This window comes from Artibeus jamaicensis, unplaced genomic scaffold, assembly GCF_021234435.1.
Source record: "Artibeus jamaicensis isolate MK-2021 breed Jamaican fruit bat unplaced genomic scaffold, CSHL_Jam_final contig_415, whole genome shotgun sequence".
Lineage (NCBI taxonomy): Eukaryota > Metazoa > Chordata > Mammalia > Chiroptera > Phyllostomidae > Artibeus > Artibeus jamaicensis.
In genome coordinates, this window is record NW_026521823.1 from 7,743,389 (window position 1) to 7,764,721 (window position 21,333).

The window sequence follows — 21,333 nt, forward strand, 5'->3', positions numbered from 1 at the left end:
AAATACAGTACTCACCAGTACTCACCTTCACAACACAGGTGTGCTGACAGTCCCTGTTTTAAAAAAAAACAAAGAGGAAACAGAAGAAATGACACTACAAAGAAGTTTGCAATCAACTACACATAACAACACAAACCTCTCAAGAGCATTTATGAGGTATGTGACTTCATCCAAAGACACAGTTATTCTCTGCATGTCCAGGAGAAAATGGCACTGGAAAGTATAAGAAAAATTCTGTCCTTTACAAAAGGAAAAAGAAATATGGGAATAGAAAAAAAAGTGTGTGTGTGTGTGTGTGTGTGTGTGAATGAATGAATGAATGAATGAATTAGTAAAGGGCGCAGTGCTCTTAGATTTTTAAGCTCTATCTACAAAGGGCTAAAAGAAGAAAACCCTGTGATTCATTGGCACTGAACTTGTGGAGGTCACAAACTCCTTAGGAAATATACTGAAAGCTTTTTTTCTAGAAAATGCACATCCATGTTTTCTATTGCAATTCCAGAGGAGTAAAGCTAAGCATCTTCTAAAGCTACCCCAGAAGTTAGAGTTGGGGGCATCAAGGGAAGCCAAACACCTTCCTGTAATAACCACCTTCCTTAAGGGAAAATCTTCAACATGAGAGTCTGAATAATGCATAATCTAAGCTCTATATATTACAGAACAGAAAAGATAGACTCAGAGAAATAAAATGGCTTTTTTTTTCCTATTATTGTTGTTCAAGTAAATGGCTTTTCACAGCTAGCTGGTTTTTACAAACTCCAGAACCAGAGCCCAGATCCCACGTCTGGTGCAGTGTCCAGGTAATCACAGTGGGTACCCTGTGGCCGAGTCATCAATTTCCACGTTCCTTAAGTTTGCTTCAGCTCAAAGTGATCATATCATAGCTCCACTGCCTTAGGTCAGGCTTCCTAGAGGCAGCCTCACAACTGGGATTGGAGCGCACGTGATTAATAGAGGGAGGGGATGCTTTCGGAACGAGGGGTGAAGGAAGCAAGGGAAGACAGGAAAAAGAGACATTCGAAAACGTGGCCTCAGGTGGATTCTCACTTCAGCCCAAACTGCCCCACAGTCAGTACCTCCTGAAAGGACACCCCCAAATCAGCCATAGTTCCCTGAGGCCAAATCTCTGAATAAGGGACAGCTGTCAATCACTAGGACCCTCACTCATGCACTGGGGTAGGCATGCACCACCCTGGTGAAGGGGTCTTGGGGGGGGGTACCCACAGTATCCACAACACCACTTGAAAGTAACTCACTTTACATTATAAGAAGGCTTCTTTCTAAGAAGAATGCAGAAACCTAAACAAGCTTACAAACCATCCTGCGTTAACCAGTTCTTCCATGACACATGCACTGAGACACCCACTGCACTGCACGGGTATAAAATGACACTGAAGCTACAGATTCTAAAGCAGCTCCAAAGTGGCAGTTTCAGCCATTGTACAGCAATATACTGATATGTGTACACAGTTCATTAAATGTCTATCAAGAAAATACCGAGCAGAAAATACATAGAACACCTAACCACAGCCATGCTAACTACCTAGGGCCTGAAGAGCAATTTGAGTAAGGTCAATATTTCAGTAGTCTTTAAACAGAAACAAACCCATCAGTTAGCTATTTAACTGAATATTGTCTCATTCAAAAATACTATTTAAGCAGTCATCAAATCAAAACTTTAGCTTCTGTCTGTCTGTCTGATGAGTAGTTGTTTTTGTTGTTAAAATTCTACTAAAACCTTAGCAACATAGACTGTGAATTAACCCTTTTCTTTTTATTGAATTTACTGAGGTAGCATGGTTTAATAAAATTACATAAGTTTCAGGCATACGATTATATGACACATCATCTATAGACTGTACTGTGTGCACAGCGCCCCAAATCAAGTCTCCCTCCCTCATCATTTGTCTCCCTTCACCCCTCCCACCCCCTTTCCCTCTGATGATCACCATGCTGTTGTGTCTATGAGTTGTGTGTTTTATATTTTTGCTTAATCCCTTCATCTTTTTCACCCAGCCCACGACCTCCTACCCCTCTGACAGCTGTCAGTCTGTTCTCTGTATCTATGAGCCTGTTTTTAACTTGTTGGTTTATTGTGTTCATTAGATTTCACATACACATGAAATTATATAATACTTGGTCTTTCTTTGATTGGCTTATTCCACCTAGCATAATACTCTCCAGGTCCATCCATGCTGTCACAAAAGGTAAGTTATTCTTCTTTTTTACAGCCAAGTGGAATGCCATTATGTAACTTTACCACAGCTTTTTTATCCACATATCTACTGATGGGCACTTGGGCTATTTCCAAATCATGGTTATTGTAAATAGTGCTACAGTGAACATAGGGGTGCGTATATTCTTTTGAATTAGTGTCTTGGGTTTCTTTGCATGTACTCCCAGAAGTGGAACCACTGGGTTGTCAGGCAGATCCACTTCTCATTTGGGGGGGGGGGGGGGGGGGTAAATCCATGCTGCATTCCACAGTGGCTGCACCAATCTAAGGGAATTTCTATCGGTGCAGATAAGCCGACACAGTGACACTGCCAATTCTAAACATTGTGTTTAATTTTTATTCTCACAGTTATCAGTCCTTTAGTCCTAATATCTGTCCTTATCTTTGCCATTGTTTGAGACACAAGGTTCGGGCCCAGTCCAGGTTATTCAGCCCTGCTTCAACATTTGAAAGGTCTGAGGAGTCAGCTTCCAAGGCAGCTCCTCTGGGACGACAGTTGCAGCACCCGTTTAAAGTGGCTCTGTTTATATTAGTTTTTGCATATATATGTTTATCAAGTCATCGCACTGAATGCCTTGAGCTTACACAATGTTTTACATCCACTATATCTCCATAAAGCAGAAAAATAAAAAGAAAATGATGAGCTCGGTGTCTGGTCTGTTCAAGTTGAGCGTATTTAGAGAGATTGATTACAGCTGTTCTGGTGTAGCAGCCACAGTGAGGTATCAAAGCAGGAGACAATGTACAACACGAAAGGGCTCTGAGCCCTTTGGAGGAGTGTGCAGGGGAAGACACGATGGTCAGAGGCAACACTCAGGGCAAATAAAAGGACAGATAGAAGAAGAAACCTGGAAAGAAAACTGGTAAGAACTTTCCAGAAAGGAGGCCAGAAAGGAGGGAAGGGGGATGAGGTGTCATGGGGCCCAAAGGGGGGAAAAAAGCAAAGAGGGGGGGATGGTCAGCAGTGTTAGATGTTGCAAAGAGGACCTAATCATCAGAAAGCCACACAGAATTAGAGGAGTAAATAGCTGGAAGAAAACAACTGCAAAAATTAAAAAGCTACAGTTAAAAAGAGCCAGAGTAAACCGCTCTTTGTAGAGAACAGATTCTGAAGGTCCAAAGGACAGGAGCTCAGGGCAAGGGAGGCACTAACTTTCCTTGGACAAGACGTGGACCCCAGGGAGGAAGCAGGCCTGGGCCATTTAGAGGCAGTGCACCCAAAAGGTGACCCCAGCAGAGGAATGGGGTCATGAACACTGGGAAAGAAGACCAGACAAAGCAGATGTCACCAGTGACAAGGGAACTGTAGGTGAGACTGAGGAGGGGAGGGTGGAAGGTGCCCCAGAAATACCAGAGGAGCAAGGAGTCGGTCCATGTAATCTCCTACACCTCCATCAGGTAAAGGGGACTTTGCAGATGCAATTAAGGTTACAAACTTTAAAATCCTTAGGGAAATTGTTTTGGATTATCTAGGTAATACATGAGTCCTTAAAAGAAAAGGACTTTCTCTAGATGTAGGCAAAAGATGCCATAGATGGGGAAGCCGGAGATTCTAAGCGTGCGGTGGATTTGATGTCTCCGAGATATGGGGGCCCACATGAAGCCTAGGAACGAGAGTCTGGAAACTAAGATAGCCCCCAGATGACAGTCAGCAAGGAACTAGATTCTGCCAACACGAACTTGGAAGAATATTTTTCCCAAAGCCTTACCAGTAAGAGCACAAGCATTAGACGCTGATTTCAACCTTGCAAAACCTGGAGAAACAACGTGAGTCAACCTGGACTGTGACCTGCAGAACCGTGATACACTATGTTGGTGTTGTTTTAAGTCACCAAATCAGTAATAGTAATTTATTACAGCAGTAATAGAAAATACAACACCCCAGGGCACCAATGCCTGACTATAAAACCATGGGTATTTATTATTATTATAGCAACTGTATTCTTGTTCCTCCTCCCCTCACCTCCAATCTAATCCTAGAGGAGACATTCAGTCTGGAGAGTAGAGAAGAATAATATGGAGAAACAGAGAATGGGCCAAAGCCCTCACTCCCCCCAAACAGCCCCCACTAGAGACTCCAAGGGGAGCAGGCTTGAAAGGGGAAAAGAGGGGAAGTTTTGGGGGATGAAAATTAAGTTATTTATATTAAACTAAGGCTTTTTTGTTATCAGAAAGTGAACAGAAAGCTCTGGGACCTGCCTGAGATTTAATCCAGGGACAGGAAAGAAGCTGAGAGGGCCGGTTGAAGGGGCAACAGGTGGAATACACAGTCACTTTCGACTTGCACCTATGATGTTCACCTGGTTCAAAAATCAGTTACATGTATCTACAGTGAGTTCAAGAGTAACTAGTGAAATCTGACTTCCAGAAATCAAAGTTTTATATACAATGATGTCCGCACAACTATTTCATATAAGTAGATCCACAAAGAAACCAATATGGGCTTTCAGGTAAAAATTCTGCTTTCACGAAAAGACAAGTGGGGAAAAAAAAGCCCTTAAGAAGTGTAACTACAAATTCTTCAGCACTTTAAAAGCACACTAAAACTCTTATCCAGAGACCAAGCAAATCAATTTCCTAAACAACTGAATTGAGTACCAATGCTGAAGTACTACAGTGTACTTCACAGTCATTAAATAATCAGGTTAGCACACTGTCTTTCAAAGGATTGTCTTGAGGAGGAAAAAGAGGTTCTTCAAAACAAAGTTTTTACTTCACGTAAAAATTATTTAAGTACCTTCGATAATGTTAAATAAGAATCATTTTTAAAGTGGCACAATGCCAAAACAAAGTCTTTAGATGCAAATTTTAAATGGTATGAAGCCTCTGTAGGTGCAAATGCTGAAAGATTAAAGTGGCAAATTACTACCTGTTGCCTCATCAAAAGAATTTTTATTCATAAAAATACCACCAGTAGGTACAAGCCGAAAATCAAACCCAACCTAAATCTTGCATCTTCCACAGACAAAGAAGCAGCTTTAAATTTGTCAAAAATGTGATGCACCAAAAAACCTGAAAAATGTTATTGATTCGCATTTTAAAAAGGAGAAAGACCCCTCTCATGTTCAGAATCATCAGCAGATCTTCCCTATAATGTCTGTGATATGTTGAAGGAATCAGAAAGGAAGGGAAAGGAAAGAACCTAGTCCTCATTTTTAAAAAAGAACTTAATTGTGACAAACTCATTTATTAGCAAATTGAGCAGCCCTGAAAAAGCAACAATTTCATATTCTGCTTAGTAAAGTGAATTTGATCGCAAAAGATCTCTGCCAACAGGAAGTCCTGTTAAGATTTAACAAGTGATCTGGCCCAGTTATTAAATATGTATTCTGTAAACACTTCAGGAATGTCAATATCCATCTGCCCTGCCCATACTATTGAAATTGATACTCTCAGCCAGGAGAAGGGTAAGACTAACATAAAAACACTTCCAAAGTAATCACGTTCGGAACCGAACACCATAAACTACATTCACTACTTTCAAGGCAGTTGTTTTCCTGGCTTGTGGTGATAAAACAAACCTCTGTAATTATCTAATATCAATAGCCTACTCGCTCTACTTACTCAGATGGCACCAGCAACTATGACCAAAAAGAAAAAAAAAGTATTTATTTTAACAAGGTAGTCACAACGGAACCACAAGAGTCCCATTCCAGAACCTCCCAGGTGATTTAGGTGAGTGGTTGCATGTCTGAGACATGGATGAGGGCAAGGAATGGGCACTGGAGTATCCTGGGTCCAAGGTAGTAATGTGGAGAGAGGCCTTTACACAGCCTGATTGAGAGGGGCAAGGGCTAGCAAATAAAGGGGGAGAAGTTAATTTTTTTGTTGTTTTTCTAGGCTGAAATTATATCAATTCATAATGACAAGGGTTAGTAAAGAAGTATATATGTATGGTTAATTAAAATCAAAGCCAGCACTTCATCAAGAACTGACATGAGATCAGAAGTTCCCAAACATAAGGTCCATGCAAAACAGTACTAATAAAATGTATGTTCAACAATGAAAAGTTAGGAATCACTAACGGGAATTAAGAATCCCATGCAGGCACACACCAGGCATTCTTTCCTCCTGGGGTCTTCTGAAGGGCCATGTGCAACACTGAACTCGAACACTTGTGGAGGAAAAGAAAATAAGGCAGTATAACAGCAAACACCTGCCGATTCCAGCTGACCAGTGAAGAGTCCAGCTATTAACTTTTTCCCAAATCCCAAGAACATCGCATACTCTAATTTAAACAGGTGAATGCAATAATCCTCCAAAACTAAATGAGGCTATCAAAACCAATAACCAATTTGTACATTAAATAGACATGTACAAAACAAAATGATGCTGAAATAATATATAACTCCTCAGAACAGCATATAAAATCCTTTCATAATCTGTCCCAAATAATCATCCCAGTCTATTTTATCCAGCCCCTCAGTTTCCCCACCACGTGAACTATTTGAAACCTAGCTCGTCTTTACTGCCTCCCATCTCAAGAGAAAGCCCTTCCCTTTGCTGTCCAAATTCTGTCCTAAGTTAAGACCAGTCTCTAGTCCACCCTCTCTACTAAATATTCCCAAACTACTATGATTTCCTTTCCAGCTTGGTTTCCCCTGAACCTAATGAGGTATCACAAAAATTAAAGTAGTTCGTTCCTATTCTGAATGTATAAATAACTTAATCATTAAACACTACCTTCAGGCATTTTTTACTCTTAATTTTTTCAATTGTTTGTTTTGAATCCTAAGAGTTCAGCAACTTGAGGGCAGAAACTATATATGTAAATAATCTATTTATATAAAATTAGCATTCACTTGTAGTAAGTGGTTTGAATATACTTTAACATGTGGGTTATGGGTTAAATCAGTCCAGCCGGCTTGAACGCCAGCGGCTGAGTCTGTCAGAGCATCACCATTGACTTCAGAACCCACTGAAGAAGGCCTCGAAGGACACCAGGTGTCTCTCCCAGAACAGGCACATTCCGAAATGAAGGAGTTCAAGCCTCTACCAGTGTAACTACTGCAGGACTACAAGAACTTGGTTATCCTGAGAACCAAGAAGGAAAGAAAGCACGTCAACAAATCAGCGCACTCAACAGCGTCACACACAGCAGAGCGCTGTGGCCGCCTTCCTAAACATGCATCCGAACCTAAAAAGGCCACTTAGATCATCCATTCAAGACAAAAATGTATCATTTGATACTTTAGAGTATCTATGGTACAGTATTTTTCTTCATTCTTTTTTTGTCACTTTAAAGTTTCTATGCCTAAAGTGCCATGTTAAATGATATCAGAAACCATTCTATGGAACATGACGAGTTCCAAATATGTTTAGCGTTTCTAAACATGACCATAAGCTAAGGCTTTAACACCAAACATTTCATAAGACTCTAATTCTTACCATCATCTTTTCAAAAAGCTCTAAGAGTTCATTCTCTGACAGTGGCTTCGGAAGGTTTTCCATCGTCTCTGAGGAACAGTCACTGCTGGCAAATGCAGCCTTCAGGTTCGGAAGTGCAGGCCTCTCTTTCTTGCTCCCTGGAATTTTTATGCTGGCAAATCTGTCCAGCTACAAAAGAATAAAGTAGAACACATGTAAATATCTCCTTCTCAACATGAATAAACAAACAAGGCCGATCACATATGAAGTCAACCCATGAAGTCAACAAGTACCTGTTGACTTCAAACTATCAGGGAGCTGAGATCACGAGAAAATTTACAAGAACTATCAAGAAGTGATGGACTTGATTTAGTCGCCGGTTGGGGTGTGTATGGGAGGTAACTGATTGATGTCTCTCTTCCTCGTTCTCTTCCTGCCCTCCCCTCTCTAAAAATCAATAAGCATGTCCTCAGTAAAGGATAAAAGAAAAGTGCAGGTGCTCTCATCACTGACAAATAGCAAAAAAGTAGTTAAACAGAGGTAAAGAAAAACCAAATTTTTAATGAACTACTGTTGACAGGAACACAGGTACTGGCACGAGAGACTAGAATTCCCAGGAGCCCAAGTCACAAAGGCCCAGCCAGGAAACCAGTCTGCACCCACCTACAAACTCCTGCCCTGAAGTCTTCACCAGCTCCATCGGGTAGCACGCAATGGCGGGGAGCACAGGAAAGCTGAACAACATGTTCCCTGGGGCATGAGAGGCACAGGAGGAAAATGCAAAGCAGCTGCCCTCTGAAGCCTCTGGCCTAAACCAATGATCTGAGAGAAATCCCAACACATTAGGGCCTGGGATAAAGGTATCAGGTCAGACAGAGACTACCTGAAGAAAGAGCCAGCAGTGGGGCTGAAAGCATAAAGAAAACTCTACCATTATCCTACAAATGGGCATCAGGACATTAAAACACAGACACCCCAGAGTTTTGAAAGCTAGTGGTTCAGTCATGAAGTCAAAAACCACACAGCCAGAATCTCATTACTGCTCAGATCCCAAGCCCTCAAAACATGAGGCCAAAAATGAGCTGAATAAAACAGAAGCAGCAAGGAAGCCAAAACTCAGCTCAACTAGAGATCTCATTGACCCATTCTAGCCACTTGAAAGAAGCTTTTTTGGAAGCAAGTATTATTTAACTTCTACTATAATTTTCTTACATGTTCACCAAACGATCAAACATTACAAGATGCACAAAGATCAAGAAAATGTGTCCCCTAGTCAAAAGAAGCACACCCAGACATGGCTTAGATGGTGGAATTACCAGACAGACTTTAAAATAAGATTTATAAAAATAACAAAAGATATAAAGGATAAAAGATATAATGAAAAGAGTGAACACCATGCATGAGAGATGGGAAATTTCAGCAGCAAGGTCAGAAAAACTTTTTTTAATGTCTTTTAGAACAAAAAATGGATCAGAAGTAAAGAATTCATTAGATGGGCTTAACGGAACCTAAACATCGCTGATACAAGAATGGGTAAACCTAAATACAGATCAAGGAAAGTATGAAAACCACAACAAATAGAAAGAAGAAAAAGAAAAACACAAAAGAAAAAAAGAACAGAGCAACCAAGATCTGTGCTACAATACAAAATATTGTAACACAAGTGTAATTGGGGTCCAGAAGCACAACAGAGTGAGAATAATACAGAAGATAAATGTCAGAAGATAACCATTCTATTAAAAAAAAAAAAAAGGCTCAGCAAACACCAAGGAAAATACATACCACCCACCCCATAAAAAAAAAAAAAAACACCACTCAGGTACCTCCTAGTCAAACTGCTGAAAATTAAAATTAAAACCACAGAAGTGCAGACAAAGAAACGAAGACATTATATACACAGGAGGAAAATGACACGAATGATAACTACTGTCTCACCAGAAACAATGACAGCAAAAGACAATGGAATGGTCTTTAAAGTACCAAAAGAAGGGGTCCAAGATGTCAGAGGAGTACATGGAAGCTACATTAACCTCCTCCCAGGACTACTCTGGAATTAACAACTGAATTGTAGAGAAATCACCCTGAAAAAACAACTAAACACTAGCTGGAGAGAAGCGTTATAAACACAGACCGAAGAAACCACTTCACCACAACATGAATGGTAGGGAGTGTGGAGCAGGCACAAGAGGGCTGTCTGGGATCCCATGGGTGGCAGCTGAAGTCCTGGAGGGTTATTTCATCTGGGGGATTCACTTGAGAAGTGTGGGTTCTAAACCACAAGCTGAGCTCCCCAGCCCACAGCACCAGAGCCAGGAAAGGAACCCAGACAACATTCAGCTGTGAAAAGCAGAAGGGTTTGGGGGGGGGGGGCGGGCAGGGAGGTGGAGATTCCTAGAGATTCAGAGGGCCTCTTAAAGAGCCAGCACACAAAATATCATTTGCAGCCATTTACCCCAGTCTCTGGCAGAGGGAGGGCAGAATGGACCAGAGACATTGGAGGAGAGTCCTGGGTTTGCAGCTCAGGAGAGAGAACTGAAGGAACAGCCGCCAGGATAGCTGTGCCGAATCATTCCCCACACTGCAGGAGCCATCCTCCTCAGGCAGAGCACTCCTCTCCAAATAGCATCAGCCTGAGGGGAAGCAACCACCCCACCCTGTGGACCCTAGGCCTGGCTGCTGATTACTGCTTGATGCTACATCACCAATTAGTTTAACAAGTAATGCAGATACTTGGGAATTCTGTAAGACTTCAGCTGATCCCCCCCAGCGCCCAGTGCCGATAAAAGGTGGTGACCTTTGTGCGCAGACTGGTTCCTTCGCACACAAAAAGCCCAGCCAAGGGGGCCACATGCTGTGGACTGCTGATAGCTCTAAACAGGTTGACTGGGGCCAGTCACAAGCTGCAGCTGACAAAGGCCTGAACCACAGTCTTTCTACCTAACATATAGAAACAAATAAAAAGCAGCAGCCAAAATGGGAAAATACAGAAACAGACACCAACAGAAACAAGAGAATTCTCCAGAACAAGAGCTAGAGGATATAGAGACAAGCAATTGTGATGTCTTCAGATACACACAGATTAAAGTAAAGGGTAAAAAAAAGTTATTTCATACAAATGGAAAGGGAAAAAAAAAGCTGGGGTAGCAGGACTTATATCTGACGAAACAGACTTTAAAACCAACACTTAGAGACAAAGAAGGACACTACATAATGATAAAGGGAACAAATCCAACAAGAGGATATTATCCTAGTAAAAATTTATGCACCCAACATAGGAGCACCTAAATATATGAAGCAAATCTTCATGGACATAAATGGGGAGATCAACAGAAATACAGTCATAGTTGGTGATTTAACACACACTGACTTCACATCACTGTCAGTGATGTGTTAAATGGGTAGATCTTCTAGGCAGAAAATCAACAGAGACAGCAGCCTGAAACAACACACAAGATCAAAAGGACTTAATTGATATCTTCAGAGCATTTCACCCCAAAGCAGCAGAACATATATACTTATCAAGACAACATCAATGTTTTCTAAAGTAGAACACATGTAAGGGCACAAAACAAGTCTCAATATACTTGAAAAGATTGGAATCATTATCATGCATCTTCTCTGACCACATTGCTATGAAACTAGTAATCAATCACAAGAAGAACACTTACACCCAAAGACATGGAAGTTAAATATCATGTTATTAAACAATGAATGGGTCAACAATGAGATCAAGGAAGAAATCAACAGATACCTTGAAACAAATGAAAATGAGGACACAACAATCCAAAATCTGTGGGACACTGGGAAAGCAATGCTAAGACAAAAATTCATAGCATTAGAGGCCTATCTCAAAAAAAAAAAGTTCAAATAAACAATCTAAGTTCACAATTTAAGGAACTTTAAAAGAACAACAAAGCCCCAAGTGAGTAGAAGAAAAGAAATAATAAAGACCAGAGCACAAATAAAGGTAATAGAGTCCAAAAAAAAAAGAAAGAAAGAAACCAAAGATCAACGAATCGAAGAGCTGGTTCTTTGGAAAGATAAAAAAGGTTGACAAACCTTTAACTGGACTCATCAAGAAAAAGCTCAGAGAGAGGACCCAAATAAATGAAATCAGAAATGAAAGAGGACAAATAACAGCTGACACCAAAGAAATACCAAGGATTGTAAGAAAATATTATAAACAACTAAATGCCAAAAAAAATTGGACAACCTGGACAAAATGGGTAAGTTCCTAGAAAACTACAATTTTCCAAAACTAAATCAGGAATAATCAGAGAATGTAAAATCGAAGCAATAATCAAAAGACTGCCAACAAACAAAAGCCTTGGACCACATGGCTTCAAGAAGAATTTTACCAAACATTTCGAGAAGGACACACAACTTTCCTCAAACTGATAAATTTCAAGAGGAGGAAAGGTCCCAGCCTCATTTTACAAAGCCAGCATTACTCTAACTCCAAAATCAGATAAAGACACAACAAAGAAAAAAATGATAGGCCAATACCCCTGATGACCATAAATTCTAAAATCCTCAACAAAATATTGGCAAGCTGAGTAGAGCAATGCATCAAAAACATCAAACACCATGGTCAAGTGGGATTTATTCTGGGAATGCAAGGTTGGTACAACATTGCAAATCAATAAATGTGATTCACCACATAAATAAAATGAAGGATAAAACCACGTGATCGTAACAACAGATGCAGGAAAAGCATTTGATAAAATCCAGTACCCATTTCTGATAAAAACTCTTAGCAAAGTGGGATTAGAAGGGACATATCTAAACATAATAAAGGCCATATATGACAAACCAACTGCCAGCATCATGCTGAAGGAGCAAAAACTACAAGTGTTCCTCTTAAGATCGATTGCAAATAAGACAGGGATGTCTGTTTTCACCTCTCTTATTCAACATATTATTGGAAGTCCTAGCCATAGCAATCAGAAAAGAAGAAGAAATAAAAGGCATCCAAATTGGAAAGGAAGAAGTAAAACTGTCTTTAATTGCAGATGACATGACACTGCACAGAGAGAACCCTAAACATTCCACCAAGAAACTACTAGAACTGAAAAACGAATTCAGCAAAGTAAGAGGATACAAAATTAATATCCAAAAATCAGTTGCATTTTTATATACCAGCAATGAACTAACAGAAAGGGAAATTAAGAAAACAATTCCAATCATAGTTGCTTCAAAAAGAATAAAATGCCTGGGAAGAAACCTATCCAAGGAAGTAAAAGACCTGTACTCAGAAAATTATAAAACACTGAGGGAAGAAACTGAAGAAGATACAAATAAGTCAGAGCACATACCATGTTCATGGACGGAAAGAATATCACTAAAATAAATGTCCATACTCCCCAAAGCAATCTAGAGTCAATACAATTCCTATCAAGATTCTAATGATGTATTTCAAAGAACTAAAACAAATACTTCAAAAATTTATATGAAACCACAAAAGGTCCCAAGTAGCATCAGCAACCTGAGAAAGAATGAAGTTGGAGGAATCATACTACCTAATATCCAACTATACTCTAAGGCCATAGTAATCAAAACAGCATGGTACTGGCATAAAAACAGACACATAGATTAATGGACAGAACAGACAGCCCATAAATAAACCTACAACTTTGTAGTCAATTAATATTTGACAGAGGAAGCAAGGACATACAATGGTCTAAAGATAGTTTATTCAATAAATGGTGTTGGGAAATTGGACAACACATGCATAAATGAAACTGGATTACCTTCTTATACCACACACAAGAATAAATTCAAAATGATTGAAGACTTAAATGTTAGACCCAAAACCATAAAAATTCTAGAAGAAAACAGTCAGCAAAATAACAGACATTGCTTGTAGCAACATTATTGGACATATCTCCCCAGAAAAGGAAAACAAAAGAAATAAACAAATGAGACTACATCAAACTAAAAAATTTTTGCAAAGGTAATCATCAACAACAGAATGGGAGAATATATTTGCTGATACATGTGATAAGGGCTTAAGGTTCAAAATTTATAAAGAACTTATAAAACTCAACAGCAAAAAGAAAAAACGAGTAAAGGACCTGAACAGACACTTCCCCAAAAAGGACATGCAAATGGCCAACAGACAAATGAAAAGATGCTCACTGTCACTCATAATCAGAAAAATGCAAATTAAAACCACAATGAGATATCAACTCACACCTGTCAGAATTACTGTCATCAATAAATCAATAAACAAGTGCTGGCAAGGATGTGGAGAAAGGGGAATCCTTTTGTACAATTGGTGGGAATGCAAAATGGTGCAGCCACTGTGGAAAGCAGGATAGAGATACCTCAAAAAATTAAAAGTGGATCTGCCTTCAACCCAGCTACTCACTTCTGGGAATACATCTGAAGGAACACAAACCACTAATTTGAAGGAACATAAGCACACCTATTTTCATTGCAGTATTAAACTAAATCACCATGGTATAGAAGCAGCCCAAGTGTCCATCAACAGATGAGTGGATAAAACAACTACGGGAAATTTACACAGCGGAATACTACTCAGCTATAAAAAAGAAAAAAAATTTTCCCTGGCTGGTGTGGTTTAGTGGATTAAGCGCCAGACTGCAAACCAAAGGCTCTGGTTCAATTCCCAACCAGGGCACATGCCTAGGTTATGGGCCAGGTCTACAGTAGGGGGCGCTCAAGTGGTAAGCATACACCGATGTTTCTCTCCCTCTCTTTTCCCTCCCTTCCCCTCTATAACTAACTAACTAATTAATTAATTTTTTTTAAAGAAGAAGAAAAGGTTACCCTTAGTGACAGTATGCATGGACCTGGAGAACATTATGCCAAGTGAAAGAAGCCAGTCAGAGAAAGACAAATACCATATGATTTCACTCACATGTGGGAACTAATGAACAAACTGAACTAACCAACAAGACAGACTCACAGATAGAGAGTGGGATGACAATGGGTGGAGTGGGACAGGGCTTTGCAGGGTGGTAGGGGATAGAGAGATAAAGCAAAAAAAAAAAAGGACTCATGGACATGCACAACAGTGTGGTGAGTGCTGGGGGCAGGGGGATGCAAGGGGACTGAATGGTAATGGAAAATAATACAATAAACATCCAATCAAAAAGTATTAATAATAATTAATAATAAATAAAAATTTTAAAGTACCGAAAGAAAAATACTGTCAATCCCGGGTTTTTATGTCCAGTGAAAATATCTTTCATAAATAGAAGCAAAACATAAACATTTTCAGACACACAAAAGTTGAGAGAATTTGCCTCTGGCAGACCTATAATACAAGAAGTGTCAGAAAAAATTATACCAAATTTCATGTTTTTCATGCCACCAAGAAATTACATCAAATGGAATCCCAGATTTCAAAAAGAAATGAAGAGCACTGAGAGGTTGTTCTGTTTGACGTTGGCGATACAAAGGTACATGAGCTCTTTAGGACATAAAAATCAAACCAGCAAAGGGGACAAGTGCATAAAGAGGATATTATATACCTATGTAGAAAATGCAGCAAGAGGTATGTACAACGTACTGCAGTAGCAAAGAAAAGAGTTATCTATCTAACTCACTGAGATAAACAGGTTCTCCTTAGGAATAACCCATAAACATAAAACTGCCTTTGCATGAATATATTTCCAGAAGTGATTGTACCTCCATACCTTAGTACCCCAAATATTCATATGTTTTAAAAAACCAAGGAGATACAAAAATTTGTTTTTAAGAAATGAGACTGGTTGTTCTATCTTCTGATTTACCTCTTCATTCCCATCTATGCAGTAACAGTCCCTCAGTGTGAAAACTACACCGACTCCTCTTCGAACACCACAAAGGTATGACTTGACTAATATGCTAACATTACGACATGAAATTAAGCAAAACATCATTAATACAACATCGATATTATAAGTGTAAACATGTCAATGAATGGGAAGTGTGCTCAAGCAATTCACAAGCTGATTTGTTATTATATAACTTAATGATTCCATCTGTGGTAGAATAAAAATTTTTAGTTTTCACCAAAAAAAAAACCACAAACCTTTCTTAAACAAAAATCTCTAAATGTCATAAAAATGGCAATGGCTAATATTTATTGAGTCTCTTCTACATGTCAGTCACTGTGCTAGGAGCTTGAGCAACAGCATCGGACTGAATGCACGTCTAACTAACAACGAACAAGCTCCAAACCACTTACACATAAAAACTGCATAGTAGTTGGCTTATAAAATAGCATAAAGGGGAAAGAGAGTCAACCTATTATGTTTTTAGTAGGACAGTATTTTTATCAATAAACAATATCAGAATACATACAGTAATAATAAAACAGAATTAGCACAACTTCCCCATACACTTAGCACTTAAACTCTGGGGAAGGATGAATTTTATACAAGTGGAAAAATTAATTTGCACATTACCACTAGCATACCTAGCTAAAGGCACAATAGGAAAAATTAGCATATCCCTCTTCTATCTTGTAAATCTTCAAAGGTCCAAACAGTAATGCGAGATACAAAAGATCAGTGTTTCATAATTCCATTACAATGCTTTTATCTATTTGCCCTGAGTTGAAGGCATGAAAGACAAAATAAAAAAGGAGCCATAGGAGAAAAAGAAATACAATCCTTCCCCCTATACTAGGACAGTAAATTGAATTTGCTGAATACCTCAGGCTTAACATAAAACTGTTCCCAGCTATGTGATGAGCCATTGAGCACTACAGGTAGATTCCACGTAATCGAGACATTATTACAAACCTAGGTGCAAAGTGAATTTTACTATCAAATCATTTAAAATGTAATAAGAAATTTCATTTTTAAAGGGATGATACTATGTGTCCTCCACTCACAAATGAAAAAAAATCACTAATTTATCTTTCGTAAAACTGCACATACTATTTGCTTAAAGCAAGACACAATAAAACATAAAAGCAAACTTTTAAAAGCAAACTTTAAAATACTTTTGTACATAAAAACACAATATAAATCCCCATCATACTGACTATAACTGGTTGTTATTTTGTATTTGGCAATTTGGCTGGGAGTATGTGTCTTTTACAATTTCTGTAGTTGTGTAGCTACTTTTCAAATTCTTGTCTTACAGATAAGTTAGAAAAACAACCCAAGGAGACAAAGTACAAACAATTAGCCTTTGTTGAAGAACTGGTTAAACACAGAAGACTGAGGGAATTCTATTATAATGCTATTTGAGGTGGTGCGCCACACTTAATTAATACAGCTACAGCTGTGTCTGGGGTGTACTGAGTTTTATAATTAATATCACTTATCTTCAGGGGAAATTAAATGAGCACCCTACTGAGTATTACCCCACACTGATAATCACCAATGACAGTTTAAATAAAATTAATTTAACCGAAAACAAGCTCTTTATAAACTGTCTAGATTTTTAGCTATAGCATAACATGGTAACAGTGAAAACACAGTATATAACTCTTAAAACATTTTAAAAACAGTACTCCTTTAATTTAAAACAAAAGGAAGATACTATGATTATTGGTCTTCCTACAACTTGCAAAGTCTGGAAAACTATGTGATCATAAACACACTTCCTTAGAACCTGAAGGAATTGATATTTTCATACAATCCAGAAGTGTTAAGCAAATGAACCAAAAATTCATTGTGATTATAGAATCATTTCCATTTAAATATATGATAACTGAAATCCAGAGAAAATATACCACTAAAATTATCAAATTCCATCTAATATTGAATCATATTTAAGAGGAGGGAAAACCTAACAGCTTAAATAGTGATACTTTTTCATTAGCTTTATAACTAAACAGGCAACTTGATAATAAATACATGGCTCTGCAGTCTGACTTCTGAATCTTGCTTGCTGTGTTATGCTAACCGAGCCACTTCGCCTTTCACGTTCGTACCCATCACAGTGAGTTGATAATAGCAAATAAAACCACTTGACAGTCAGGCCTTAAGTTAAAAGGTCAGAAAAGCCTTAGCTAACCACCCTATCTAACGTACTACATGTCTACACGCTCCCCACTCTGTCATAGCACAGTGTATTCCTCTATGTGTCATTTCATTGACACTAAGAAAGCCTATGATTATCTTATTTATTTTATAATTGTTGATGCCCTCTCCTACTAAAGTGTAAGTGCCAGGCCGGACAAATGATGAACTGCCTTAGTCTTAGTGGCCAGTCTTTGAAAGGGCTCCCAGTGGTCCTCTGACTTGTGTAACCAATAGGATACTACGGAAACCATGGAGGGTCATTTCCAAGACTAGATCATAACAGACAGTACAGATTTTGTGTCACTCCCTCTTGGATCCCCTGCTCTGGGGTATGCCAAGCTGCCAAATGAGGACACTCGAGACCACCTCTACAGCGAACGAAGCCCACAAGACCAAGCACTGAACTACAGGAGCTACAGCAGCATGAAGACCTCCCACCAGCACTCATGGGAGCACAGCATCTTGGAAGCTCCAACTAAGTCTTCAGATAATATTATACAGCAGCAGGTGACTAACACAGAGCTCCTCAAAGAATAATACTTTTGAAAAGCTCTAGTCAAAGTCTTCTCTGTAACCTCCTGAAAGCCCTAGCCAGAATCTCCTAGCTCAGCCTACCAAGTTCCTATCCCAGGAAACAGTATGAGATAATTGCTGTTTTTAGTCACTAAATATGAGGGTAATTTGTGGGGTAATTTTTATACAGCAACAGATAACATTACAGCCCCTGGTGTGTGTTCGGCCTAATAGCACAGTAGCTGGCAGATAGGTAGCAATCAATTAATACTTGTTGAAAGTATGAATGAATGAGCAACTACTGGGTGATAAAATACACTGCCATCCCTGCAGATAGATGTTCGCCACCGAGGGGGGGAAATGTATGCTAAAGAACTATTTATAAATTAAGGTAAAATATCGTAAGCACCCCAAGAAACTCCTAAGCCATGTGAATTAGGAACAGATAGGAACCAGTGAATAATTCTGGAGAGAGGAAGAACCTCAAGAGAAGCCCTAGAAAGGGGGATACATCAGGCACTCCTTTGAGGCCAATACACATGAGAATTACAGGAAATGGTACATGTTACAAGCTAAATAGTATGCCTGCCTGTTCCATGGTCTTCACTGAAATGCTACTGACATCACTATTAAAACAGATATTATAATGGGGGCAAAGTGGGCCATTCGCTGTTTCAGTTGCTTGAAAGTGAGACACAGCACGCAGTGTGTGTTCCACAGCCAGGGGTTGCAGAGCATCCAACAGAGATGCCACACAGGGAAGAACTGAGGCCTCCCAACAGCAGTGGGCACACGTGCCAGTCGGCAGTGAACCGCCATGAAAGGGGTTCTCCAGACCCATCAAGGCTTCACATAACCATGGCCTGAGCCGATGCCTCGATTGCAATCTCACAAAGACCTCAAATCAGAACCATCCTGCTAAAATGTTTCCAAATTTTTGACCCAAAGAACTATGAAATGTTGAGTGTTTATTACTATTATAAACCACTAAGTCTTTTGGGATAATTTACTGTGTAGCAATAGAAGACTAATACAGAGGCCCTCACAGAATACTTTTAAATGTCTCAAATACATACAATTACAAAACAACTAAGTAAAATGAGGTTATAGAAATAATAAAAAAATAATTGTGATACAGTAATATTCACCTCCATGAGTCTATTATTGTCAACAGTGTTGAACAGAAAGCATATTTTGAAGTATCTTCAATTAACTACAATATGTCTTAAAAACATCTATGATTTCTGTGGCAAACCCTACTGAGTGGGGAGTGGGTACCTTTATTTGTAAGTTTAAAAACACTAAACTTCACTTAAAGATTAATGAAAAACTTTTTTAAAGTTCACTCGTTTCCTATTCAAGGACACCATAAATTCTACTCAAACCCTTAATGGTCCATAAAACCCCAGGTTAAGACCCCTTGTAGGTAAATATGGAATAGTAGCAGAAACAGGGGTAAAAAAGAAATTACCTTAGAAGAAAGTTCTGGTGGCTTCAGTAAATCAGTGGGAGGGACGAGAAAACCTACAGTCAAGACCAACTAGGAGAAATGCACAGAAATGCTTAAAAAGAGCTGGAAGCTTTTGAAGAAGATACCAGGAAAGCAAAAGCCTTCAAAGAACATCTAGGTTTCTGCAGAGCAAGAAGGAAAGCAAACATTTTAAATGATAGGCTTTGAGACACAAAAGGCAAAGGAGGAGGGTGTGGGAGGCCTAGAGAGTTCAGAGACAATGTCGGCTTAGAGGAAAAGTGGACCTGCATGGGGAGAGAAGCCTCCGGGTGCTTGCTGATGATATGGATTAATTATGACTTCTGATGCTGTCTCATGTCAGCAGAAAAGTGAGCTGCACTGTAAAAACCAATGAAAATTAATAAGGAAACGTACATCATCCACCCTGTTGACTGACCTTAATTCATCTTCTCTGTCCTTATTGCTACTGCCCTGATTCAGGCCCATGGGACAACTGCTACAGCTTCCTAAACTGCCTCTGTGTCTTCACCGCCCCCTACCCCTGCCGTCCTGGCGCTGTTCTCTCCCCTGACCTGTTCTCATCTTACTGGAATGCAGATCCAGTCCTGCCCCACATTCCTGTGCTTCACACCCTTCAGCCTTTGTATCCCCATTACTCAGAGGACGACATTCAAGTGTCTTTCCATGGCTCCAAGGTCCATTTTAATCAGAACCTTTCTTCCTCTCCAGACCACCTCTCACCATTCCACCGCCCTTATGCTCAATGATCTAGATATCCTGACTAACCTAGAATTTCCTAAGTGTGCCAATGCTTTTTCTTGTGCCTAGAACCTATCCACATTCACAACTCATATCCCATCCACTTAATCTGGTGAATTTCAGTTCAGCCATTAGTTCTCAGTCTGAGCTCTATCTTAGATGGAGCCTTCCCCGACTCCTCCAGGCTGAGTCAGATCCTGCAGACCTAGTGTTTGCTTACTTACAAAGTAGTATGTATAATATTCTAAAACTGCGTGATACCATTGATATTTACTCAACTAGGGTATAAGTCCTTGAGAACAGGAATTGTTATTTTATTCACTGAACCACTCCTAGAACTTAGCATGGTCCTGAGTATGTAGTGTGTTTTCTGTTAATATTTGTTAAGTGAGTAAATTAATGAATAGCTTTCTATCTTCCAGAGCTGGGACACAAGCCACTGCTCCTTGCCTTCTAATTCCTTCTCAACAATATCAGAAAAAATACCAGGTGTTATGCCTTTAATATATTCAACAGGTAAACTAAGGCTCTTCCCAACACCGATCACAGAGCAGCCTGCTACACTGAAAACAACCACGAATCTCTGTAATGTAACACCATGAAGACAGTTAAGGAAAACTTCACTCAAAGGAAAGGAGCACAAAATCATTTTAAAAGAATTTAATATTCAAAAAACATTTTATCCACATCTACTCAAAGTATAATGATAATTGTATATGTTCGAATATTACAGCACTCTATAATTAAAAAATATAAATTAGCTCTGTAAATGACTACTATACTTAATTTTTAAAAGACAGACATACAGTAGCCATTCATGAAAATTATCTGAAGATATTCGTAATTGCTTTCTACTTGCCAATCTGACACTTCCACTAGGCATTCATTCCATTGACATCCAGGAAGGAAGGTTATTGCAGTAAAAAGTAACCACGACTCCTCCCAGCCTGGATTCCAACATGTCCTTCGAAACTCAGCTGAGGTCACCTGCTCTATGA

At 39.2% G+C, this 21,333-nt stretch overlaps 1 protein-coding gene across 2 annotated transcripts in view; it reads right to left on the reverse strand.

Annotated features, from left to right (window-relative positions):
• Positions 1-21,333, reverse strand: part of DIAPH3 (diaphanous related formin 3) — a 470,657-nt gene that overhangs the window by 411,188 nt on the left and 38,136 nt on the right. For both annotated transcript variants that reach the window (XM_053665456.1, XM_053665455.1), the window contains one exon: positions 7,625-7,792. In XM_053665456.1, coding sequence (XP_053521431.1) covers positions 7,625-7,792 — 168 coding nt within the window. The remainder of the gene's footprint in view (positions 1-7,624; positions 7,793-21,333) is intronic.